This window comes from Labrus bergylta, chromosome 15 (genome assembly GCF_963930695.1).
Source record: "Labrus bergylta chromosome 15, fLabBer1.1, whole genome shotgun sequence".
Lineage (NCBI taxonomy): Eukaryota > Metazoa > Chordata > Actinopteri > Labriformes > Labridae > Labrus > Labrus bergylta.
The window spans coordinates 13,443,005-13,470,160 of NC_089209.1; the positions used below are offsets into that span (position 1 = coordinate 13,443,005).

The 27,156-nt window shown below is 43.3% G+C and overlaps 1 protein-coding gene across 2 annotated transcripts in view; it reads right to left on the bottom strand.

Moving 5' to 3' along the window:
• Positions 1 to 1,084: 1,084 nt before the first annotated feature.
• The window catches only part of LOC109994195 (prospero homeobox protein 1), a 33,452-nt gene continuing 7,380 nt past the window's right edge, over positions 1,085 to 27,156 (bottom strand). For both annotated transcript variants that reach the window (XM_020647422.3, XM_020647423.3), the window contains exons 3-5: positions 25,567 to 25,674; positions 19,994 to 20,188; positions 1,085 to 5,618 (exon numbers count right to left, since the gene is read on the bottom strand). In XM_020647422.3, the coding sequence (XP_020503078.1) occupies positions 5,433 to 5,618; positions 19,994 to 20,188; positions 25,567 to 25,674 (489 nt within the window). In that variant the 3' untranslated portion in view covers positions 1,085 to 5,432. The remainder of the gene's footprint in view (positions 5,619 to 19,993; positions 20,189 to 25,566; positions 25,675 to 27,156) is intronic.

Below are 27,156 nucleotides of genomic sequence, written 5' to 3' on the forward strand. Positions count from 1 at the left end.
TCATTTGGAACTATTATGATCACAAGTTCATATATTTGGTCGATTTCAAGTGAAAATACAAAAATACTTAAGTTTCCAGTTTCTAGCTCCAGTTTCTTACATTATGAGCAATTGGTGCAATTTGTAAAAACAAATCTGAAATCAAACATGAATATAGACATTTAAATTCTTTGAATAAAAGAAGAGAAATTAAAAACATGTCTCTTGACTTTGGAAATGTATAACTTCTCACAGGCATTATGGGATATATTATACACAATGTAATAATAATGTAAAGAATTTGAAAATTAATGAATAATGAAAATACTTTACAGAGTATTGCAGCTCTACTTTAAAACAACCAATTATAGGATGTATACTGTATGTGTCTATTTTTTGTTATTTTTGGATTTGAAGAACTTTTATCATGCACTTTATTTCCACCAAAGATATTGATAATATGATTTCCTAGTGTGTGTCTGTGTGTCCTGCATATAGTAATTGTTGTTTCTAGTCCTGTTAATCATCATCTGTAGTCGTCTGTAGAAAAAAATAGAAGTTGTTGCTCTCCTGAGAAAACCCCTTATTAGTGCATTGAGTCATTCAGAGAACAGGGCAGCAATGATTCACTCCTACAGTATAGAGTAACTATACAATAAATGCAAACATTGTAGTAAGTGCATTGGCAAGTAAAACATTTGACTTAAATAGATCCTCTCTTTCACGCACACCCACACAGAAAAAGGACAATAGTGATAAAAATGAGAAATCATAAGTAGACATATTTTACTCTCTTATTCATTTTTATTTCCAATTTTTATTCATTTTGCACAAGCTTGCATATATACTGCACATACATTCAGTTCATAGAGGGTGAAGGCACGAAAGGCAATTTGACTACTGGTTGTTTTTGGGCTGGGCCAAAGCAATACAAGGGGAAAAATCTCAAGAGAAAATACAAAACTGCTTCAAACTAGTTTCGGCTTTTCAAGCCCACCCTCGGCCCTGTTTTGGAATTAAACATAACAACCCTTATTTAAATAAAATAAAGTCCAGTTCCATTTAGCTGCCAAGATCTCAATTGTTGCTGTTTCTCAATTTAATGTTCTTTTTTTTTAATGTAAGATTTCAGTAGATTAGGATTAAAATCTTTAAATTGGTTCTACTCAATGAAATGTGGTACAGCCTTCCCTGTTTGGAAAAAAAGAAAAGAAAAAAACAACACCAAATAAATTAGGATAAATTAAACCAATAAATTACACAAAAATCTTCAAGACAAAAAGACACCAATAACAAAAAAAAAAACAGCCATGTCGTGAGTTTTATTTTACAACCTGTGTGTAATACTCATTTAGTTTGAAACATGGCTGTTCCAGTTGGAATTACTGCACTAAAATGTAATAATAATGTCATACAAAAAGCATAAACAAAACACTATTTACATAACATATTGCTAAGTTACACAAAGGCAGTATTTATCACTGTAAGTCCACATCATTGATATTTACAGGAAAAAGAGCAATGTCATAATAATAATAATAAAAAAAGGAATTACTACTCAAAGCATCGAGAAACAAAAACCTTTTCAAACAGGTCAGAAAACAGAGCTGAGGAAATTATCGCACACACACACACACATACACACACACACACACACACACACACACACACACACACACACCAAACACACATTGCCAATGCTTAATGAGAATCATTTACATGTTAGGATGGTACTCCCAGGGGTGGGGGAGGGGCTACAGTGTTGAGAATTGTGTCACTCACTGGTTCACAGGTTCTCATAATCGGTCTTTTCTCTCACACAGACACAGTCATATGCATTTAAACACACACACACACACACACACACACACACTCTCAAACACACTCACACACACAATGCAAATCCTACAGAAGTTCCATAAAAGTCCAAACTTTTCCCGACTGTTTGAACCCGGTAAAAAAGGGTATAAATCATTTTTTTTTCCATCTGCAGTCTCTTTAAAAAAAATGTTACTGTACATGTGCCCCCTCCATGACACTACACTTCTGATGACAATGAGTTCCTGTCTCTCCTGGGTCAAATCTAGAGCTTAGTCTGAGCCAGTCTGCGCTTGTTTTTTGGATGAGACCTGGTCCACAGACTACCAACGGGCCGCTCCATGACATCACTACCCAACCGCTAGCCTAATGCATCGTTCTGTCAGCAAAAATTAAAGAAATGGATGCTGGTGCAACTTCAAGGGCACTGCCGATGGGAAACAGAACCCCATTAAAGGCATGGCAGGGGAAAAACAAAACAAAAAAACCTCTCCTTTGTTTTTTACTAGAAGACGGTCATGACTCCATTTTCGAGAGATTTTTCACCCTTCTTATTTTAACTGATAATAGAAAAAACTGTACAGCTATTCTTTGTTTCATCCTGACAGTATTTACAGTAGCAACAACAATATTCCATACTCTGAAAATGTAATCCAAGTTCATTTTGCAATGTCAAGAGGACAGCCATTCAGCAATACAATACAAAAAGAAACCAAAAAAAAGGAAAAAAAGTGGTCACGAAACCTGCAAAAATCCTACAACTATTGCTCCTAAAACTACCAACAACTCACTTATTCAGAATACAGATTTAACAAAGCCGTCACTAAAAATATCCTCAAGATTTCTGTATTGAAACATTTCCTTCCAGTGCCTTCCAAAGATATTCCTCCACTGCATATATATTTTTTTTTCCCATAGATTTATCTTTTACAATTCTTAAAAAAGCCTATATATGAATCTCAATAATGTTATTCTTAAAATCAGACGACACCAGAAAAGGATATCTTGACAAAAATATTTTCAATGCGGTATTAAGGTCTTGCTAATCCACTCTATTTTTCTTCCACACAAGTCTTCATTATCCTGAATTAATCCTTTTAGGCGCAGGAACTCTTTAATTTCAGGGCGGGATTTCAGAAACGGGGGAGGGGCCGGGGAGCGATAATAATCTGTGCATCAGATAAAAGTGTCCTTTCCTTTCTCCTTTGTTAGTGGTGCTTTAAAAGCCCTTGGTTGGTGCTTAGAGACTTCTAAACGTGCAGGGCCTAGCCCTTCCTTCAGTGAGAAATGCGTCCGGCTCAGTCTCTCAGGGTGCCGGATCTTAAGAAGAAAACTGTCTGGGGCGGAGGAGCTGGGGGACATAATGAAGGGAGTAGCTCTCCGTCTTTCTCTGCCTCCTTTTGTCAGGTGCTTTGTCTCGCTTAGGCAAGACAGCAGGTTAAGCAACCTGCCTCTTTTGATCTTTTGTGACACACATACACACACGCACAGACACACACACACACACACAGACACACAACAAGCTAATGTAGCCAAGGCGAGATCAACAGTTGGCTCGCACGCACTCTAGTGCTCAATTGTTCAAGTCCTCTCACTGCTTCAAACTTGCCTCATTTAAGGGAAGCTAATGCTAACTGCTTCTTTTCAATTCTTAACTTAGAGGGTGGATAAAACTAATAAAATGATGGGTTTATATTAAACTTCAAGTGGAGCAGCTGGGATTAGGTTCTCAGAAGTGAACGGAATGGTGTTTTAACTATCTTGGCACAGTGGCTTCATCAGTTTCTCAAATTGGGTCTTGAAAGCTGCCAGTTTTTGGGATGGAGGGACGGAGTGGTTTCAGGTGCATGTTGCTCCTCACTCTGGGCTTTTGTCCCCCGCTCTTTGTAGTGCTGAGAACTTCTCCAGCTACCCCTGGGGTGAGGGTTCACCTTTGACCTTGAATTGTTGCAGTAAGATCTAGATCACTCACAGGCAGGTGAGCACATAGGGAAAGAGCTGTGTTTCTGTGCGTGCTTATATGTGGGTGAGGATTCCTTCTTGAAGGAGAATTAATTAAGCTTATATTTCGGTTTCTGTTCACCCACTTCTTTACCGTCCTTGAATTATCTTTCTCTCTGTGATGCTTGTTAATGTATTTAAAATCTATTGTTTCAGCCATACTGTACTTAAGATTGCCACAGTATTCTGACATGTCCAAGTATTAACTGCTATTGAAATAACTTCATAATGTACTTTACATCTAGTATAGGCTTATTGCAGTGAAAGCCTGCCATACTTACAGGCTGACTTCATCTCACATGTGAGCTATGTAGAGCAGTTCTTTAAGAGAAGAACATTTTTCTCATTCAAACGGGATTCTTTTATAGCAGAACGACAGTTTAGAAGGAGCAGTTTAATAATCAAAGCCGGAGTGGCTTTGTAAGTTTTGCCATTTAAAACTGCAAGTTAAGCACCTGAAGGCCACCCTTCTGCGTTACTATTATTTCTAATTATTATACTTCGGCACCGTTTACTTCATGTGTTTAATTTTGGGACAAGCTAGTCACTACAGTTGTATATACTCCACTTCAATGGTCCTCTATTAAAAACCCCAAATGGAATCACTTTCCCAGGCAGGTTGCCTTCGGAGCCTGACCACCAAAAGAAAAAGTCAAATGGAACACAATCCAAGTCCACTTCAGACACTGAAAGCAAGTGTAAAAAAAAAAAAAAAAAAAAAGGATGGGGAAATGGGGTTAAAATATTTCAGAATCTAAACTCTCATGGAATAATATTTGATAGCAATAATTTATTTTTTTTATGCAACGTCATCAAGGGACAAACAAATCTTGAAGTGCCAATCTTCAGCAAGCAGTGATGACAAATAATAATAATCATAAACAATAACAATAATAATAATAATCATCCAAAAAATAATGTACAGCCCATTAACACAATGCCCTACTTGCAGGGAAAACACACTTCAAAACATGGTAGAGCGCAATACCTATTTGAAACCAGTCCAAGTCCCAAGACCCCAGGACCGTGAGTCCAGTCGAAGTCCAGTCAACAACCTCACTAGGCCTTGTTTTTGTGTCTGCACGTGCGTGTGTGTGTCACTGTCCTTTTTTATGGACATCCTTAATAGCACAGTATATTGGGCACCCACTTTGCATTTTGTGAACAGTTCATTTGTCCAGTGGGTTGGAGGGGCACCTCAGGGTGCCGTGAGTTAAGTCTTTAGGGATCCCGGCCTATGCTTAAGTTATTGTTGATCAAAACAACAGGCCAAACAGATGAGTGTTCAGACAGTCCAAAAAAAAACACCCAGTAAGATTAGAGTCTCTTCATTTCAGAATCATAGAAAAAAAAAGAACAAATAATAACCAACATGATAATTATCATAGAGGAACAACAACACAATAGCTAGGTCATTTAGGAACTGCCACAGAGGCTTCAAATTGGGAATGCTACTTCATAACTTTCATACATAAAAAAACAAACAAAAAAAAAAAAAAAACAGGAAATCAAAAGTAAAGTTTGGGAAAAGAGAAGAAAAAAACAAAAGAGCGTATCATTTTGAAATTCTATGAAATCAGGGAAAATTAAAAAGCGCAAAGTGTCAAGCGAGGAGGAGGAGGAGGAGAAAAAAATTACTCGTGTAGAAGCTCTTGGAGACAATTGGGGGACTTGAAGATCTCAGGGACCTCACTGTCCAGTTTGCAGATGACCTTGTAGATGGCCTTCTTCCAGGACGGGTCCACGTCTTTGCCGGCCACAATGGCGTTAAAGAATTCCCTCAGTGTGATCTCGGCCACCTCTAGGAAGCGATCAGGCACCTTTACAGACAGAAAGAAAAGAGATTATTATTCATCTATTAAAGTATACTGATGACAAACTTTCAGTTTATGTTGATTTTGGTGCCCCCTGTGGACAAAGTGGTGTACTTCTTATCTCCTAGTGTATATCTTTGTCTATATTGAAAAGAGACAAAGATATGTGACGTAACACGGCGGTTACATGATTTAGGTTATGTATAACATGAATAAATACGGATCTAAATGTCGGTCTTGTCAATGAAGAGAAAGACATAATAAATGTATTTGCATATGACTGACCACAGGCTTACAATTATGAACCTGTTAGTACTCAAAGAGACCAGGAACGAGTCCAGATTAGGAGGAATATCAGCCACAGGAGAAAAATTGAATTAGCGCCACAGACAACACTGTTTTTCATTGTATTATATTCAAATCAAATGAGCCTAAAGTACAGTAGGAGAGTCATCACAGCCATACAGTGTAGGTCACTGCTGAAAAATGTGCGTTTCCTTTTGTGACCCTGCATATGAACGCATATTCACATGCTTCGATCCCCGTTCCTTCTCAAACAAACCAACGATTTGATACTCAACTTGCGTGTGCGCGAGTCCAGAGAAAGATGTTTTTACAAAGTCCTCGTTGCTTGTAAGTGTTTAACTGAATCTGTGTGGCTTGAACTGACTTTTCTCTCGTGCTTCCCTGTTTGTTTGCTTTTTCTTGTCTGGAGTCAAGGCTTTCTGACGGGTGGGTTGAGCAAATTTAATCGACACTACACAAAAAGACCCACTTTTGCAGGTGCTTATTTCCGACCGTGTATTCTCGTCTCTTCAGCTGTACGAACCGCGCCGAGCCGTGGAGCTAGCTCTGTTCCTTTTCTTGTTAGAGAAACAGTGGAATTCATTTCCTTGTCAAGCATGAATTTGTGCAGCTTGCACAAACACAATATTGAGCCATCTGAACCAATGGTAAAATGAAGTGTAAAATGAAACAATATAAACACAATACGACAAGAGCGCTCAAACTCCCTACCACCTAATATTGCGAAAAGAGGCATTTTTCTCCCTCCAAATTTGAGCCCTTTTGTGTTGGAGAACATTTAAAATAAAGGATAACTAATTCAACAGCCATTATCAGACAATGTTTAGTATTAATGTAAACAAATGTTTACCTTCAAATTGCTCTTTAAGCTCTGGTCAGAGTGACTCTAAAAGCAACAAAGACATACCACCCTCTGTATCTTTATCATTTTATAGTGGAGCTTTTTGTTCCCAATATTATCTCTGTCACCCCTCCCTTGTAGAATATTTTCATTGTGGATGTAAAAGCATAAATCTCCCATGTCTTGAGTATGTACTTCCTTAAAAGCTGTCGGCCTGAGAAAAGTCACTTCTTCTGAATTCTCAGGTTTCTCACACCTCCCACTTCCCCTCCTCACAACATGGTGAGCGTGACATCTTTATGAGTCCCACTGTAAATCTGTGACCAAACAAGAGAGCCGAGCTGAGTGAAGAGCGGCGGAGAGGTGCTGGCGAAAGAGGAAGTACTAAATGCTTTGGGAACGGGGAGACATGCCGCCTCTTTAGTGTCCCTGACAGCAGCGTTCACCGACACCATGGAGATGATTAGTCTGGCAAAGATCTGTGACACCTTCCCCCAAGCCAACACTCTGTCACACACACACACACACACACACACACACACACACTCATGCAAGCGTGAGCACACACCAGTGCGCACACCTCCTTGTGCCAAGGAGATGACACATCCTGTACTGTTACAGAGTACGACATAATGCTACACACACACACACACACACACAATAGATACCCGGGTGTATTTGGCTGAGTCTCTTTCCTCGACTCAGAGCTCCGGGGCGACACAGCCTTCAGGGGTCACCTGCTTGGATAATGCTGACTGTCTCCCTGCCTGCCTCCCTTGATGCTCACACACACACATACACAAACACACACTCTCTCAGAGGCACACACACATACAGCAGCATTAGCTTGCCCAAACGCCTGACAGTGCGCACTCCGCGCCTCTCCTCTCCTCTCCTCTCCTCCAGTGTCCTGCAGATACTCATCAGGAGTGTCAGGACACAGCAAGGTTAGTGGCCACTGGAACACACACACACATAGCCGGGCATTTACACACAGGCATGCCTCTGCCCATACACACACACACACACACACACACACACACACTTAAGCACATGTGGGACAGCCAGCCGCCCCCCTCAGGGTGATGAATGGTGGCTAAGATGCCCGTGTGTGTGTGTGTTGTGTGTGTGTGTGTGCATATCTGTGGCCACTGTTCGAGAGAACAGGTGAAACATAAATAAGGAGCTTGTATGCTGAGTGTGTGCGTGTGTCAAAGAGAGAGAGAGAGAGAGAGAAAAGACACAGGCTAACCCAATTCCCCAAATATTGAATTCCCCTCTGAAGTGTGTATAATTCATTGTTTGGGCTGTTGTCATCTCTGAAGTACTGGCACAATGACCCCAGTGTAAGGGCAACTCTGTGTCTTTGTGGTGTATGCGCCGCTTTCCCCATAAGACCTCTCCAACCGGCCAGTTGCAGCGCGGCGCCCTAGCTGTTAGACGCAGGGAGTGCCGCATTACTAAGAATATTCCTGCATGGAATTTCTCCTGACGTTTTGACTATAAAAGGACAGCAAAACGCTGACTGCAAGGAGAAAGCAATGTCAAGGAGAAAAGGGTATTGGTATTTCAGATCCTCTTGACTGAGCGAGCGAGGGAGAGTGAGAATGGGAGGGAGGGAGAGATGGCAAGAGAAGGAGGGGCTGAAAGGAGTCTAAGGAGAGATAGCGGAGCGACAGCAAACGGAGAGTTATTCCTGTCCCACAAGCCTTTGTTTTGTGAGTCTTGTATGTAAGCAAGCAGTGAGACTTAACTGTTTGCAACCCCTCCCTTCTCCCACTCTGCCCCCCCCCCCCCCCTTGCTCCCCTCTCCCCCTCTCTTCATCTCTCTCCCTCTCTCCAGGGTCAGCTGTTGGGCCTTTGTTCCTGAGGCATTGTGGGGGATTATCCAGTGTGGCCGTTCATTCGCTCGGCTGTCCGGTAAATGGGGCCAATCGCGTGGCTCACAATCCTTCATACATATTTCATAGGGCTTTTTAACAACTTCTCAGTAGAGCCCAAAATTAAAGGACAGATGTACAAAGAGGGGGAGAGAGAAGGAGGGAGGGAAAGAGGCAGAAAAAAGGAGAATGGTTGAGTGTTGGACATGGAGTGAATTAGGGTTGAAGGTGACAGTAAGGCCACACTATATTGGTAATATTTGAAAACGCACCTTCTTGCATGGTGAGCGTTGAGTCTTGGTGTAAAATACGTGATGCTTTTGTCAGTCATGAAGTGGTTATGTGGCAGAAATTTTAAGTAGAAAACTATCAGCCACCTCCACGATCTCTCATTTTGAATGTCAGCGTAGACAATCAGATGGCAGAGCTGCCGTTATTATCCAAAAGGAAAGACCTGCCGCGCTGCTTTTTCTATGCTTTTTAGAAAACTGTTTTTGTTCGTCATACAAAAGTGGACTCAGACATTTCCCAAAGTTCCAGTGTGGAAGGAGATCTTTGCAAAAAAAAGAACCGTAGGCCTGACACTAGTGTGGACAAGTGTTTTTTATTATTATTAGTAGTATTTTAAGCATTTTTTTTAATGAAGCTTTCTTAGTGTTAATACGTTGCAGTCAAAAGAGCTAGTTTGAGATTGACCTCTTTATATCCACATTACACACATGCACCTACTGTTGTTGACATTTTAAGGCCTGATCATCTGGAAAAAAAGTGTTTTTTCTCTATAAGGTGTGAATTGAATGTGTGTGTGTGTGTGTGTGTGTGTGTGTGTGTGTGTGTGTGTGTGGGTGGCTGAAAGAGGGGATCAAAAACAAAAGCATTCATGAAAAGGGATATTGTTGCTCTATGTAACACAATATGAGAGATAATACGGGGGGGGGGAATGGCGGAAGAGAAAAAGCTACACATTTTCCTAGCCTTTGCATTGCGCCATGTATTAAGTAATTGTCATCGATGAAGAAGGAAGGAAGAAAGAAAGAAGGCAAAGGGTCTTTTCTGACAAGAGGCAGCGATGAGGCAGTTAATCACTCGTATTCACTGACTCCCCTTCTCCCCCACAACTCTCTCCCCCATTCTCTCCACCTCTCTCCATCTCCCTCTCTCGTGACAGGTTGCTTTGAGACAGAAGGATAAGCTCTTTTTCAGAGAGAGGGAATCGGATTTCCTGCTTTTTGATGAGATAATAAAATATGACGGAGGACAATAGGAGCCTGTGGAAGGCTTGCTGGGAGCTATTCACTCCAGCCACTGCCCCGTCTTAAGACTGCTTAGACAAACGTTTAAAAAGGTAGCCAGAGGGCCCCGAGCCCTTGAATAAAGGCTACTGTTAAGCACACACTGGGCGCAAGTGTGTGTCTTTGCGTGTGTTTCGGTTAAAGCCTGAGAAATCTCTTCTCTCTCGGTGACTCAGGGTTGGCTGTTTGTTTGGCCAACATGTTTCTCTCCCTTTGCTTTTGGGAACTGTCAGGAGATGTATTGCACCTTCTATTTGCACAGCGTTGGCCAAACAAGAAGAGACCCTGGAAGATAAGGCTGTGTGTGTAAGTCAGTGTGTGTGTGCGAGCAAGCTGCAGCCTTGAAGGATGAAATGCAGGGACACAACATAAGCCCCCGCTGATGGCCAGGTTAATTCCTAACTCCAACTGGGCCTGGGAATACCAACACTTCCCATCCCTTTGCAGTCATAGTACTAGTTTGTCAGGCTTTTCAGGATTTCACCAACTTTTTTTCATATTGTTGCATCCTTGTACTGTATGTCTCCTATAGCTGCACCTTTTAGAAAGAATTGCAATGCTAGCTTTGAAGCTCTTTGTGCAATAAAATTGGTGGCACATATAATTTGGCAAAAAAATTGGTAGCAACTGCCCCCGAGAGTTGTTCGATCCTTTTTTGAATAAAGACCTTGTTTATGCTAACGGCTTAATTTGAAGATTTAAGAAGTGCATCTGGGAAAAGAGAAAGTCTTCTGGAAGCTTTAAATGCAAAAAGAATCTATACGTATCAATATTGTTTGATTTTGACTTGTATCTTATCAAAGAATACCTTTCTGGTATACTTGTAATGACAACCCTTAACTTGAGTTAATCAACGCGTCTGTGATGTCCCAATATCCTGGAAGGACTGGTTTCTATCTGTCTCAGAAGGGAATTTATAGATTATAGAAGCACTAAATGTGTTTGTATATGTTCCTTTGCAGTCAACTGTATCTTAAGAAAATTCTTAGTTCTGCTGACGGTGAAAAACACGTCAAAAACAAGGTCCGAGCATGGTTGTGACATTTCAGTGAGTCAAGCCAGAGCTTCCCGAACCTCGAACTAGCACTCACACATACGGGCCCCTGTGCCTCACGTATCTGCTCTGATCAATAATCTACAAAGGCCTTGATAAGCCCTTGGACTACACTGTCACTTTAGGCAAACACAACCCATGTCCCCTTTCTTCCTACCCCTCGTTGCACTTGTCCCCAGCCCCCCTCTTCCCCTGCTGATAAGACCAAGCCAAAAAAAAAACGAAGAGCCCAGCCAACAAGCAGAGAAACTGTAAGAAAGAGTCAAAGTTGATCCTTTGCTGGATCATTTCCTTTCCAAGTGCAACATTTTATTAAGTTCTTAGTTTCCCACCTTTCCTAAATTCATGTCAAATTTCTATTCAATGGCATGTTTTTTCTTATTATTTCGTCTTGCTCATGCGACTTCTGGGACGGGAAACGGGCCTTAAAGCTGAGCAAACACCAGCCACCCTCACTCAACTGATAGCCTTGAGAACTCGAAGCCTTGAGGGGCTGTCGTGTATCCATGTACGTGTTTGTGAGTGTATCTTACGGTCTGGTGTGTGTGTGTGTGTGTGTGTGTGTGTGTGTGTGTGTGTGTGTGTGTGTGTGTGTGTGTGTGTGTGTGTGTGAGCATGCAAGCTGGAGTCACATGGGCTCTTCTCAAGGTGCACCTCCACCAGGGAGTCAAGGACGGGACAGGGTCAAAGACGCTGATGAAGTCGCTCTCCTATCCCATCTTCCTCACTCCTCCCTCCACCTTTACTTGCCTCAACCCCCCACTCCCACTCCCACACACACACACAAACATACACACATACACACACAGTCTAAGTCATATCTATCAGGGCCTTTTTGACCTATGTTCTATAGAGATTGGGGGTTGTAGCATTGGTTGCTAGCTTTATATCAAGCTAAAGAAACGCAGAGACACCAGAAAAAGAATTGAAAACAGCAGGGGAAGCAAGAAATCACTGTTCACCCCTTATTTGGGGACTAAAAAAATCATTGTGTGGGCTTGTATAGCGGCCACAGGCTGAGCAAGTGATCTAAATGATGGGGGTAGGGGGGGTATGTTCATGGGGTGCTGTAACAGGGCCTCTGGAGGTCAGGAAGTCAAACCCGCTCTGAGAGACTGGGAGAGCAGGAGGCAGAAGGGAAAGAAAGGAGCAAGGGAGTCTGGAAGATAGGAACAGGACATCTGGAGAGGAGGAGAATAGAGGGAGGGAGGGAGAGGAAGAATAGAAGGTTAGGAGGGGAAGGAGGGTGTGGGTGGGCGGGGGAACAATGAAGGATGGCGAGCAAGGAGCTGTGGCGAAGGAGGGAGGATGGAAGACGGATGGATGGATGGATGGATGGATGGATGGAGGAGAAAGGGAGAAAAGAAGTAGAGAACAAGATGGCAGCAGAAGAAAGAAAAATAATGAAAAATTCAAATTTGATTGAAGGAGGGAGAGTATGGCATCAGAAGGGGAAGTGGCAAGTGTGTGTTTGGTGTGAGGGTGTGGAGGGGGGAGTTGCTTGGACACATCTGCAGATCTGATGTACACCCTGGTCATTTTGGCATGAGTCCCTTTGCCACGCTTCATTAGTCTCACACACACACACACACACACACACACACACACACACACACACACACACACATGAACACACACACACACTCGGAGGGAGACCAAAATGGTCCAGAATAATGACATAATCAGCAGCTGTGCCACAGAGCAGGCGGCCCCTCACAAGGTGACCAGGGACAGAAGGAGAGAGGAAAAGAAAGGAGATAGAGGAAGAGGATAGAGCAGGGGGACGCGAGTGTTGGACCATCACATTGAGAGGATCCGTGTGTGTATTTGTGTGTGTGTGTGTGTGTGTGTGTGTGTTTGTGGGAGCAGGTGAGAAAAGGAGAGCGATGATCATGTAGTTCTTTATGTTTAAGTGATTCCTTACCACCCCTGGTGCCCCCAGGCTCTACACACACACACACACACACACACACAGCTCCAGTCATCTAATCAGTGTGCAGAATAAAGTGGCTTATTCTTACATACACACAGACACGCAGACACACATGCACACACTTTGCGTTGAAGAAAAGACCTGTCAGGCTACGTCAACTGGGGGCCCTCAATAGCCCCTGGCTATTTCAGTGAGAGGCAGATGATCCTGCTTGCTCTTCTTTTCTTGCCTTTACTCTTCTCACTACAAGAATGAAAAAGCCAGAAAGTCAGACATAATGCCCATATTACGGCGCAGGTCTGGAAATACATCTGAAGAATTAGAATTGCGCTTTCAGAAAGGGTGTTAAAGATACACCTGTCATAAGGGCAACATGGCTTAATCTTGCCCTAAGTATCAAAACTTTCATGTTTGAAATATGTTGATTTTATGGGCATTATTTGTTAGAAAAGTAGTTTTAATGAGATCTGGTTTCTTACTTAACTTCGTAGTTCAGATGTGTTGATATGATTTTTTTTAATGCACCAAAAATTAAAGTGCCTTTTACTGGTATACTCAACGGCAACAGCAGAAATCTCAGATTTTGACATCCCCACGCCTGGGTAAATATTCTCCCAAATGATCAGTCCCATTTTTTTTCAATTTGTAGTAAAACATTTTTAAAGACGGTTAAGGCCACAAAGCTAGTGGTTGTTAAGTCTTGTAAACTAAGTAAAATAGCGTCATACGCATTTCAAGTTTCATAGTCAAACTCTGATGTCTCAGTTTGTATCTGACCGTCTTCAAATTTGTGATTCAGTTTCCACTGAAGGTGATAAATGCGAGCACACAAGGTGAAGTCAGCCCCTCTCCTCAGGTCATCATTACTGCCCTAATTGTACCATCTCAAAGGAGGCTGGATTTGCAAACACACACACTGCCACACGAGAATGTGTAGGTACGTATACAAGGACAGCAGTGACTTCAGTCATTTTCTGTTTTCCGCTACATGCATGCATGATAGTGTCTGAAAGTCCTTATTCTTAATAGGAGGAGGGATAGAGAGCAGGTGAATGAGGGGGAGAAAGCAGTTTAGCGGATGTGTGTGTGTGTGTGTGTGTGTAGTTGAAATAAACCCACTGGCAAATTGCTGTATCGGTTGTATTTTTGGCAGCTCTGATCCTAAATCTATACCCCCCACTTTTTCATCCCTCGTCTTCTATCTTCTGCTTCTTTTTGTCTTCAATCGCTCTTCAAAGGGAACCCTAGAGCCTTTTTTCTGAGAACATCACACCTGTGTGCAAGTGTATGTTTTTAGATACTTAAGCATGTTTATAAATCTTTGTTTTCGAATCTGCGCCTTTGATTGTGCATCAAGTCAAGCGGCCGTGTCTTTTCCCCCCTCAGATTCCCCACGAGGTCAAACCCCGGTCAAACATGCACAACAACACACACTGTGCCCTCCTGAACCCCCCCCCCCCCCCCCAAATAAAAAGGACAGAAAATGAAGATGTGCAAGACAGGGAGGGGAAAAAATCAGGAGGAGATGGAGGAGGAGGAGAAAACAGACATTAGCCTCTCTGGGTGGAGAACAAATGGAGCCCCCGAGAGGGACATGAAGAGGAGGAACGAGGGAGCGAGGGGGGAAGGAGAGGTGAAGCACACAAAGCTATGGGGCACGGCGGTTGGACAGACAGCATCTGCTCGCAGCTCTCTGTGGCTCTGGTAATGGATGGAGAGTTGGAGGGACACCGAGAGAGTAGGAAGGAGGGAGATGGACATAGAGACGAGGGGAGGAAAAGCCGGAAAAAAAACATATAGAGAGAGAGAGAGAGAGAATGTGGAAAAACAGAGGGAGAAAGAGGGGTTGATGGAGGGATAAAAAGAGGGAGGAAGACAGGATACAGTGGAAAAAAAGGAAAAGAGTGAGGTGTGGGAATGGAAGAGGAAAAGTTCAACTTTAGTATGTTTTCTTTTATTATTTGGTCACTAGATGAAAAACCACAAGGCGTCTTTGGAAAGGGCGGAATACACTGAAATAGAGGGATGACAGACGGATGGATGGACAAAAGAGGAAGAGGGACAAAAGGAGTGAGATGTCTTTCAAAAGGACAAAGAGCAGCTGATAAGGGAGGACACACAATACTTGCATGTGTGTGTGTGGATGAAGGCTTCTCACCACGTTCGCTGGTACCACCCTCTCACATGGAGATCATAGGGACTTCCTCTTTTAAATGCCCAGGTGTGTGTGTGTGTGTGTGTGTGTGTGTGTGTGTGTGTGTGTGTGTGTGTGTGTGTGTGTGAGAGAGAGTGTGTCCTCTGTGGGAGGAGTGGCCACTGACAGAAGAAACTTGGCCTTGTCTGTCTTATGGAAATCTGAGAGATTCCCAGAGCCATCATAAAACTGCCTCTCTCTCTCTCTCTCTCTCTCTCTCTCTCTCTCTCTCTCTCTCTCTCTCTCTCTATCTCTTTTCTAACCCATTACGAGGTCACACACATTCCTGTCTTTATGAAAGATGATGTGTGTTGTCATTGGGGGTTCAAAGACAGACAGAGGGGGGCTCCGAAGTAAAAAAGAAAAGGACACTAAGCGAGAATTTTCACTTGAGTTCTCACATGAAAGCGTTGCTCGCTCAAAGTCAAGGCTTTGGGAGGCCGGGGTGTGTGTGTGTGTGTGTTTTCAGAGTACTTTGATGGGCAATGGACAGAGTGAATGAGAAGCGTAGAAGAAAGAGAAGAAGAGAGGGGAGGATCGGAGGGGGGCTGAGAAAAGAGGAAAGTAGAGAGCCGGGGTCTAGGTAATTAACGCCGAGCTCTTTAATTACTGCTGGTGTTCATTGTGCCAGAAGGAATGTGACAATTATGCCATTAAAACTTCCTAATGGGGCTAAAAGCGAGGGAGAGGAGGAGGAGGAGGAGGAGGAAGGGGGGATAACGGAAGACATGCAAAAGAGGAGGATGAAAGAATGAAAGGAAAGAGGCAACAGAAGGAAGAGAGAACGACGAGAGGGAGCGAGGGAGGAGGGATATGAAAGGGAAAAGGGAAACAATCGCGACAAAAGAGGAGCTGGGAGGGAGATGGGGAGCGTATTAGGCCAGCACAGTGACAGAGCAGATTAGCATCAAACAAGAAAGGCCACAGACGTGTGTGTGTGTGTGTGTGTGTGTGTGTGTGTGTGTGTGTGTGTGCGTGCGTGTAAATGTTTGTGTGTGATGGCTGAAACAGAGGACATATTCATTCCAAAGACGCCACCAAGGTGGATGGAACTTTGATGATGCAGAATCTGGCAAAGGGAAAACTTGGTGTGTGTGTTTGTGTGCTTGCTGAATCTGCGTAGGCTCATGTTTCAAGTGGTGGTGCAGGCAGGTAGGGGAGGAAGAGGAGGAGGAGGAGGAGGTGTAGGAGAAAGGGGAGAGATCCACAGAAAAGGGCCTTGGGGGCATCCTGATACACATCCAGTACATTTCCATCTTTCTACCTCTATGACTCACACACACACACACACACACACACACACACACACACACACACACACACACACACACACACACACACACACACACACACACACACACAAACACACACAGAGACTGAAAGACATAACAAATGTGTCCATGCACATATGTAACACACACACAAACACACCAGTCCCACACAAACATCAAACAGAAAAAAAAAGAAAAAAAAAAGACAAAACCCACGCTGTCATACACACACAAATAACACCCACACACACACACACAAACACTTACACGCAGAGTCTTCGTGCTCACCAAGGCGGTTGGTTTGTCAGGGGGGTTAGAATTTGCATGGCTGGGCAAATTTTCCTTGTGCTAAACCCTAATCAGCTCCTGTATCTCTCAGACACCTGCCCAGCAAAAAAAACCTTAATATGCAAAACAACCTCCCCTCCCTCCATCGTTCCTCCACCACCGCTGCACCTCCTCCTCCTCGGCCAACAGAAGACTTATTCACCTGGCCTACCGCACTCTTTTCCTCTCTGTCTGTCTTCTTGCAAATTTTCCCATTTATATATGCAAATAGGCTGTTCCCCTCAAGCCTGTTTCAACAGCAGCTTCCTGGTGCCAGGAGATAAATGATGGGATTGTCTCAGATGTGACTCAGAAAAAGACACAAGAGGGGTAAAGATGGCATGTTGCACGGACAGCACTTTAGTTTAGTGCTGCATGGAAAAGTTTTTAGATAGAAAGTGGTGGTTGTACTTGCCATGGTTTCATGCAACCAGTCAAGAGTCATGCACGCAAAGAATGTCAAAGAATCATTGGATTGATATTCTGTTCAAAAGTTCAAAAGAATATGAAACTAAGATTCTTTTTGAATGAGTTTGTCTTGTTAATATTTATTTTAATTACTTTACAAAAAACCCTCTAGTAGTTACATTAAGGTTTGTAACAATACCAGATATTAAAACTTCAATACGATTCTAGCAAAAAATTGTTGTTACATGTTTCGATACAACAACAATATAAAAATGTGTTGTAAAATGTTGTGTTAAATTGACAAAGTTAAAGGCAAACTCCTGCACACTGTCCAAATTGCACAAATATGTTGGCAATGTTTCAGTACCGAAATGTTGCCAGCATGTTTGTGTACTTTAGACAGTGCTCTCTCTGCTTGGCTTTCACCAGCTTTTGGTTTTGAAAATATGACTGAAGAACTGCCTTTTTTTTTAAGCTTCAGAACTTTTCGATTCTATCAATCATTAAAATGAATAATTGGATCGTTTTAAAACACATGGTATTGAAAGTATTTCACATTTGGACAATCTTAATTACATTTTTTCAGTGAATTATTGTTAAGGCACAAATCTGTACCGAACTCCCACTTCATCCAAACACAAGTTTTCTTGAAGGTCACTTTTCTCACATGTGACTCGTGTCTAAAAATCAAGACTATAAAATTGAGGCAGGAACTTGAGGTTGCACTTTCACTCAGAATGGACTTCACAGTGAAGTATTGGAGATCTTTTGTCGAGCGGTGAGGGCTTTGAAGTTAGATTAAGCACTTATTCATTTTTCTGGATTAAACATTAAGGAGACCATTATAGATGTATCTTAACCTGTCTAAGAATATGTGCTGAAGTCCATCTCCTACTTCTTTGTGACAAAAACAAAATCAAGTTCTTTGAAGCTGTCTTTTTTTGTTAGATATTTGCCCTGAAGGGACTTACTTTTCCTGTTAGAACATGCCAGGGTACTGACTGTTACAGGTATTTTCCTTACAATTTTTTGGTTTAAAAACCTTGCTGGGTTTAAAATCTACACTTTTCTGGACCTAATTAAGGCCATTTTATCTTCTTGATTTAACCTTATTCCTGTTCACTAAAAAAAGTTCTTCACCAGTCATAAACTCCTGAACAGAAGATATCATGTCATTTTTCTTTGTGCTCTGCTCTGATGGACTTTAGGGTGATTGAGACCTCATATGTACGAGTGCTTCTGCCTGCCAGAGTTGTTCAAAGCCTCCCTTAAGAGGGACGAAGATGGATGTGGCAAAGTGTGTGTGTGCTTGTGTGTGTGTGTGTGTTTGGGTGCACAGAGAGGAGCCCCAGTGGACAAATAACGGACAGAGAGAGATAAAGAGAAAGAGGGAGAACCACTTTAAATGTGAGCACTGCAAAACTCCCACTGCTCGCAAGGGCACTTCTCTCCTGCACATCATCTCTCTTTCCCCCTCTCTCCCTATACCCTTCTTTCTCCCCTTTCCATTCCCCCCAATTCCCTTTCTCCTTCCTCCCCCCCTCCCTCCCTTCATCTCTCTCTCCTTTGTCTCTGAGCTCTCACCCTCTATCCCCTATCTATCCATCTCCCTCTTCCCCCTCTCCCCCTCTTTCTCTCCCCTTCCTCTCACTAAAACAGTAGGACGCTTAACCTTGATAACAGTGAGATTTTTTCCCCCCTCAAAGTGACACACACACACACACACACACACACACACACACACACGCAAACACACACACACACTAGAGAAGTGCTTTGCCAGCATGCCAGTCCGGTCCAAGGGACGGCTGTACACTTCGAGGTGAACAGGACACTGGGAAATGCAGCAACAACAAAACACTCACACACACACACACTCTCATACATAGACTCCATCTTTCTAACAAACACACACACACACACACACACACACACACACACACACACACACACACACACACACACACACACGCTCACACACACACACACGAACCCAGATCACTCCAGGTCCTTCTTAGCGCAAACCTTTTAAAGGTCTATTGTCAGCTGACATTGAGAGAGCACTGGCAATCCTGAAGGGCCCCCACACCCACACACACACACACACACACACACACACACACACACACACACACACACACACACACACACACACACACACACACACACACACACACACACTTACAGGCAGTGGCAAAAGGAGAAGTGTATGAAAAGAAACGTATTAAAGGTGAAGTTACCTGCTGTATATTTATGATAACAATACACTGGAAGACACACACATAAACATCTCACCACAGACAATAAGGTAAACGAGAAGAGGGAAGTAAAAGGTTGTTTCTCAGAAAACAATCTCTTACACACACGCACACACACACACACACACACACACACACACACACACACACACACACACACACACACACACACAGAAACACTTAGGGGAAATAACAGTGGGGAAGAGGCAAAACGAACAAAGCGTAGGTAACTTTTCTTCCTCATTAGATAAGAGTTCCTCACATCTTTACATAGGAGTACTTTACAATGCATAGTTTGGAGATAAAAAAAAAAAAGAATTTCTAAATAAACTAGAGGATTCATTCTTCTTGACATGTTATTTAAAGGATGAATAAAATGTACATTATAGTTGTGTGCAGAGTACAGCAAGAGTTCAAGTCACTCGGACTCAGCATTGAGGCGGTCACAGAGGACACAATGAGATGGTGTCAATCAACCCCTCTGCATCCCCAAGTGTTACGTGAAATTAAAATTAAAATTCTAAATAAGGTGCACTTGTTCTCAGCTCGGCCTTATTGAGAACAAACGGAGTGTAGACTGAAGCTGCTTTGAATTAGCTTCAAGTGTCAGTGTTTACCTCAAAGTCGTTGGCCTTGTTGTAGTGCATGTTGAGTGCGCGGAAGAGCTCGCAGTCACGGCTGACGCTCAACTCCTCGTTGCCAGTGACTCCATCGTTGATTGACTGGCGGGCGAACTTCTCCATCTGGATGTAGTAGAACTCCCGGAAGTTGCTGAACCACTTGATCAGCTGGGAGGTTATGCAGCGGTTAAACTGGAATGAGAGGAAAAGGAAAAGGACAATTGAATTTAGATTTAAAATAAATCCACTGAGATCCGAAGACATCTGAATGCAATCGGTATAAAGAAAAAAAAACATGGTCTAATCCTGATCAAGCTATGCGATTTGAGTCTGAGTGTAAGGGTGAGAGCGCTTAGTTTTACATCAGGGAGTTGAGACGTGAGGGACAAACTTAAAAGACTTTCAAGAGAAGGAAAAAAAAAAGAAAAAAGGATGAGAGCAAGAAAGATTAAGTTGTGGAGAGAGGGAAGATAATAGAGACATTAAGTAAGACAGCCAGCTAAGAGGTGAAGGGGGAGCTGTGTCTGTGTGTGTGTGTGGTTCATCTTTCCCGCTGGGAGCAGACCTCCCCCTGTCATAACCCTGAGAATGGAAAGAGAGAGAGAGGTGGAAAGGAGGGAGGGGGATAGTGCGAGACCGCAAACACATAATTGACCAGAAAAACGATTAAGTCATCATCTGAAGCGCCCCAGCCCGCAGGGGGCTCAAACATGTACTTAACCCCGTTCACCAATTACACCCTGATTCTACTCCCCTCTCCTCACCCCTCCCAAGCAGAAGGAAAGGAGAAGAAAAAGAAAAGAAAAGAAAGATGACAGACGATTGTGGCTATCTGATCTGGGCTGCTCGGCTGGATTCAATAGGAGAAGATAAACCTATTAAGAGGCTCGGCTGGGTGGCAGCTCTTTTTCCGCCTGGTTTCAGCAGAGAAAACACACTGTCTAAACATCCAAAAGACCAGATAAGGACAAACCTAGTGCAGTCACCCTTAAATACCCCTCTGAAGGTCTTAATTGAAACCCTAAAAAGCACAAAAAACAACAATCTCTCCTCAGTGACCCCAGATATAACTTCTAATAAATTGTAACCTGTGATATGTTTGATACTCATGACCATCACCCACTCCCTCAGTCCACATACACACCAATACACAGACACACACATGCACACACAGGCTGTCACTCCCTCCCCTCTGCTCTTTTTGTGGCACTGGAAGAATGGGGGGACAAAACACTACTAAACGCTGAGCAGACTGCTCGCTGGGGAGGCAGAGCAGTTTTGACATGGAGATTAGGCACTGGCCATTGTTTGATAACACACACAGCCGCGCACAAACATGCACACGCACTCTCCGCGATCTGCAGTCCGCCGTCGAATAAAAACACACAAGAAGCACATGAAGATGGGAGGGCGAGGGCAGACAAGACAGGCAGAAAAGTGGGCGAATCAGGGGGAAAGAGTTAGACCAAGGGATGGAACCATGCCTTTCAGGAATGATACATAGATGACATAATGGCAGAGTGGAAAACAGAATAAGTCTGCTTGACATTGTTTGGCGGGGGGGGGGGTTTGGAAGGAGGAGGGGTGGTGTGGTGGCTGTCGTAAAGTGCAGGGTGAGCATAAATAGGGAAATGAGGGAGGGAGGAGAGGAGGACGGGTGCAGGTCAGTGCTGTCGGACAATGGTGTTTCGCTGGTGATGGCGGGGGGGGGGCAAAGAGGGTTTGGAACGTGAGCAGTCAGCAAGCTGGGGTCGTGACATCGGAGTGTCAAACAAACAAACTACTGACACTTACAAATACACCGGCTGCACGGGCTATTCTTAAACACACACAATGAGGCAGACAGTAGGAGTGTGACAGAGCACAAAAACACAATTTCGGGCAAGATGTCAGCGTCATGTAAACCTTTTTTTTTTTTTTTTTTTTTTTTTTTCGTGAGTAAGATCAGAAAAAAAATGTGTGCTAGCTGTGAATCTAAGACATTACAGAATTGGTGTTGATGTATGCAGGCCTTCTGAGTGCGTGCAAGATTGAGCACCACGTTCTTAAATTAAAGGCGGTGAAAGAGTTACCATCGCTCATGCAGGAGACCTTTGGTGTCACTGCATCTGAGTGACGGATAGATTTGTCACTTTGGACAAGGATTACTTTATTATACCGACAGCTCAGGAGAAGATGTATTAGTTCCCGTGCAAGTGAACCGAACTGCAGCTCAATCACAGGAGAGAAGCACACAAAAGATTCAATATTTACTGTAGGTAAATACACTGAATTATAGTGCATCTGCACACTCAGGGACTCAATTTGGTCACATCCCCCTGCAGTTTCCAGCAGTCTTGGTTCATTAGGTTGCTGGTGGGAGGGGGGAGGGAGGGGGGCAGAGGGGGCTGATAGCAGCTAAGGACGAGTGTGTTCAGCGTAAAAGGAGGGAATGGGTTCAAAGGAGCACATAACTGCAGCAACTTAATAAGAGCTGGCAGGGGTCAGCCAGCACAGACATGAGACGCAGGGAGGAAAATGTGTGTCTGTGTTTGTGTTTAGCATATTGGTGTGTGTGTGTGTGTGTGTGTGTGTGTGTGTGTGTGTGTGTGTGTGTGTGTGTGTGTGTGTGTGTGTGTGTGTGTGTGTGTGTGTGTGTGTGTGTGTGTGTGTCGGACTGAGAGCCAGATGAGAGAGCGACAGCAAGAGCGTGTTTCTCACACTCACACTCAAGAGCCTGTGAAAGGTCAGCGCTTAGTGCTAACAGCGTACGATAGAAGGTGGCACACACACACACACACACACACACACACACACACACACACACACACACACACACACACACACACACACACATGCACACCACACGTATGTTATGCTCATGCACAGGCACATACTTAAGTCCAGAATAGGAAAACACTCAAGTATCCTTGGCCTAAACTATATTGGTCGCCTGCCCAAGGTATTTAAGCACTTCTGCACACACACACACACACGTATCTGCTTTTTTTTCCCAATATATAAAAAATCAAGTTGGTGTTACAGATGCAAATTCTACTTTATTTTGCTGAAGTGGGTCTCTTGCCAACTTTGTCTCTGACACAGTGACAAAACAATGGAACAGAAAGCACACAGGTGACCTCACAGTTCTAAGCTACATCCAGAACAACCCAAGAGAAGGGCAGAAAGACAGAGAAGCCTGTACGGGCCTCACTCGCTTTCTCTCTTTCTCCCTCTCTCTCGCTCTTGCTCATAAGCCCCTTCACAGTCATCAGGGCTTTCCAACGTTTCCTGTTTTCGCAGGGGTGAATTGTGGGAGATAATCTCCGGCTGCCTATTGGCTGACTGCACACAAAAAGCGGCCCTGGAAAGCGGGCTTTTGTTACTGCAGCGACTCAAATCCAGCGGCAGGCTTTTCTTTCTCGCCGGCCCCACCGAGGGCACACATACCATGCCGCCACCACCACCATCATCAGCGAAAAAAAGAAAGGAGAAGGAATGACATATAGAAAAGGGGAAAACCCTCCTGACCTCTGGTACACCACAGCACATGACATGTCCCAATATGATAAGAGCCCCTGATGGACAAAGGAAGCAAGGTGTTTTTGTCTTGAGTTTGGTTGGCTAACAATTTAAAGGACTATTTACTTCTAAAAGCCATACAGCTAGAAACACAAAAAAGTGACTTAAATTGACTTACAGTTAACTTTAGCTGACTTTTATTTAATCTACTATAAATATTTACGCCTCATTATAAAAATGTCTTCTCTAATTATGAGACTTCTTAAAGACAGTGGGATGATACTATAAGCAGTCATCAGCAGCTTCAACAATGGTATTATGACGCGTCTGTCAAAACATTTCAGAAACACCAAAAGTCACAAAGAAGTCACAATAGTCTTAAAGAGAGCTTAATCAAGGAGAACAACAGCTACGGCGTCTCCTGGTTGTAAGGGCAACCCACTTCCCACGTTCATTAGGTCCTTGACAGTCAAGACCTGATTAGTGGAGACCTGATTAGCCTTCAAGACTTAAGTCTGAGGACAGCCGCTCGCTAAGAGGCCTTGCTCACTGAATCTCATTAGATAGTCAGTCTCATTCCCATACATGTCTACTAACTTAAAGCCTTAGACCATTGTCCTCCTCTGAAAACAAAACAAACTAATGTGACTCATAATCCCCTTAACTATCTTGACCTTGTTTAAGTATCTGATGAGGCTATTCATGAAGGGGCCACCTACTTGATCATTCAGTGAAACAAAGTGGTTGTAATCTTAAATGGCAATTGTTGCTGTGTGTTTTTAACAGAAAATTACACCAATGTGGGGTGCTTTAATATTGAGGACTTTTGTAACCGATCAGTGTTTGCAGGTGACGAATCATGCTCTTTTCAACTTGCCCAATCATCTGCTGCCACAGACATGGTTTGTGGCACAAGCATCCAAGAGAGGGCAGCTGGAGAAAAAAGGGGACCTTTATCTCTGATTTGAATAAGATGGCCTGGATATGTCACAATGTTTACCCCTCCGTATGGTCTGAGAGGGGCACACACACGTCACCGCAAACAAACTCGGCAGTGCACACTACAACGGCTATTGTTTTGTTGTTCTTGTGTTTTTATGCGGCTTACATATCGGGCTTTGTTCACCAAACTTCCGTCTTTAAGCTCCCCGTCAATTTAACGCTCATCCTCGCCATTTTCCATTCTCTCCCTCCCTTTCTTTTTCGATCCGTTTTCCGTACACCTGCTCAGATAACCACCACCCCTCCGTCTCTAGAATCCATCCTCCTCGCTGCCCTCTCCACCCCTCCATTACTCATCCTGGTCTTTATCTTTAGCATACTCATAGGCTCTCCAGCTCCCTCGTGTAAACCCATTCAACTTCCTCTTCGTTCATCTTTTGCATAAAACCATATCTTAGTTAGGGGAAAGGGCCTTATTTAAAGAGAAAGAAAGAAACACTGTTCATGGCAACTGAAGCTTCCACATCACAAATAACAACTTCCCCTTTAAAGCAGGTGACTTTCCAGGCGTACAAGTGGAGAATGCAGTAAAAGACAGGAAATAGAAAACAAGATCGCTATCTATCTTTACACTTCTTCAACAAGAAGTTAAGTGTAGACATGATCCGATATGTATTTTCTTTCCAATGCTGATTCTCATTTGTAGGCTTGAATATTGGCAGTTTCCAATAAAAAAAACGTAATATTGGTTTAAATAAAACACACATTACTGACATTTTGCGAGCTTCAATCACAACTCTCTGCTGGTGCTACACTGTTGTATTTTTTTTTGTTTGTTTTTTTCTCATCATAATTTACCTGAAACCAGTCAAATTTAAGTGGTCTTAATGGGTTTGGTTTTAAAACGGAGATACTGGCATATTAGGCAAAACCAGATACTGCATTTAAAAGTCGATACTTCTAGTGATATTAATCTTAAAATTATTGATTCATATTAAATTATTGAATTTCTTTTAATCAAGACAATTAAATATAAATCAAGACAGTAAAATATACCAAAACAAAAAGGGAAATGTTGTTAAGGTTATAAACAAAGAAAAGAAGAGGAAGAAAATGCTTGGACTTACCTTGACATCAGAAAAGAACATCTTGAGCATATTGGAGCTTGGGTAGCGAGTGTAGAAAAACATGAGCTTGGCCTTCTTCAGGTGATTAGGGGAAAGACCCTCTTGGATCTGAAAATGTCTGCCATTAAGGAAATTACCAACTGTGTTTGGAAAAAAAAAAAACTTAAGGAAGATCAAGGAACACAATACAAGTGGCTAATAGTTTGTACTAATGTTTGGCAAGAAATTATCATTTGGATAAAGGGTAACCAAATTTCCTTTCAGGCATGAATGCAGCACTGCTCAAGGGGGGGGGGGGGGGGGGGGCTGAAGACAGTGCACCAAAGCAAAACCATTTGTTTGCAATTACCATCGTCTGTATCAGGTGTGAGAGCGTCACGCTAAATAAAGCGCCGGCCAGCACAACAGCCGATGCTTTTACATAAGGCGGCTCATTTCACAGTCAAAGTAAGCAAACGCCTTTGCCTACACCCCATGCTTACATCCACCAAAAGAAGGAAGAAGAAAAAAGAAGACATTTGCATATCACAGACAAAGACAGCAGTTAACGCCAGTGACGGGCAAGAAGGCCTAATGGCTTGGCGACAACACATGCCAAGCCTGAATATGACTGTCTAAAGTTGGCTTCATATCAGTGACAGAACAAGGTCTGGGAGATGGTACCAAACACTGGCCTAAGCAACATGAAAAACCTCCACACCCACACAGGCCATATTCAAAAATACATGTCAGAGGCCTTGTCTTCCTAATGGATCGCCTGGATTGAACAGCATAGATGAAGGAGATGGGCTGGTGGGGGCACCTTGAGGGATAGTATGGTTCCAACCTTCAATTACATCCCCCTCCTCCTCCCTCTGCTCCACCCCTGCCCCCCAGCCTCTCTGCCGCTGCCAAACCCTTGGAGATGCAAAAAGAAGGAGGAGAAGAGGGGCTCTGAGGCTTTGGACACAGCCAGCAATGGGGGGGACTGAAACACATCTGCGCCACTGAACGGCCCAAGCCATTTCCATGGTGAATTAACGGCCGTATAATGCATCTGATAATATCAATCTGGAGGATAAGACATTGAAAAAGGGAACAGGGATGGGGGGCAGGCTGCTTGTTAAAACCTCAGGCTGTTCAACAAGGGTTTCCATCATGCACTTGCAAGACAGGGCTTTAAATTACACAGAAGATACAAGCCCAAGTTTTCATAAAGACTGTTTACACTTGAGCGGACAAAATACATTGCTTGACATTATTTATGATCTACAGGGGTGGCTGTGGTCATTAAAATCAGTCAAGTGTCCAGATGTAGCTGTAACTATAGAGCGGGAAGAAGGCATCAGCTGCTAGATTGGATTGCCCTTGGCCTCAGGGCTACACAGCAAAGCCAGCAAAAGCTGAACCACACTGAGCTGGCTCCTTAAAGACCCTGTCTACTTTGTCTGATTCAGGGAAAGAGAGAGCATTGGTTGTATACGCAGCAAGGGTCTTGTGGGGGAAACCCTGGCAGACTGGTGTTACTCTGTCAGGCCTGGCCAAAAGAGCAGCACTTCACTCTCCACACCACACCATCTGCTCCAAGTGCAGGGGATACAATGGATCCTC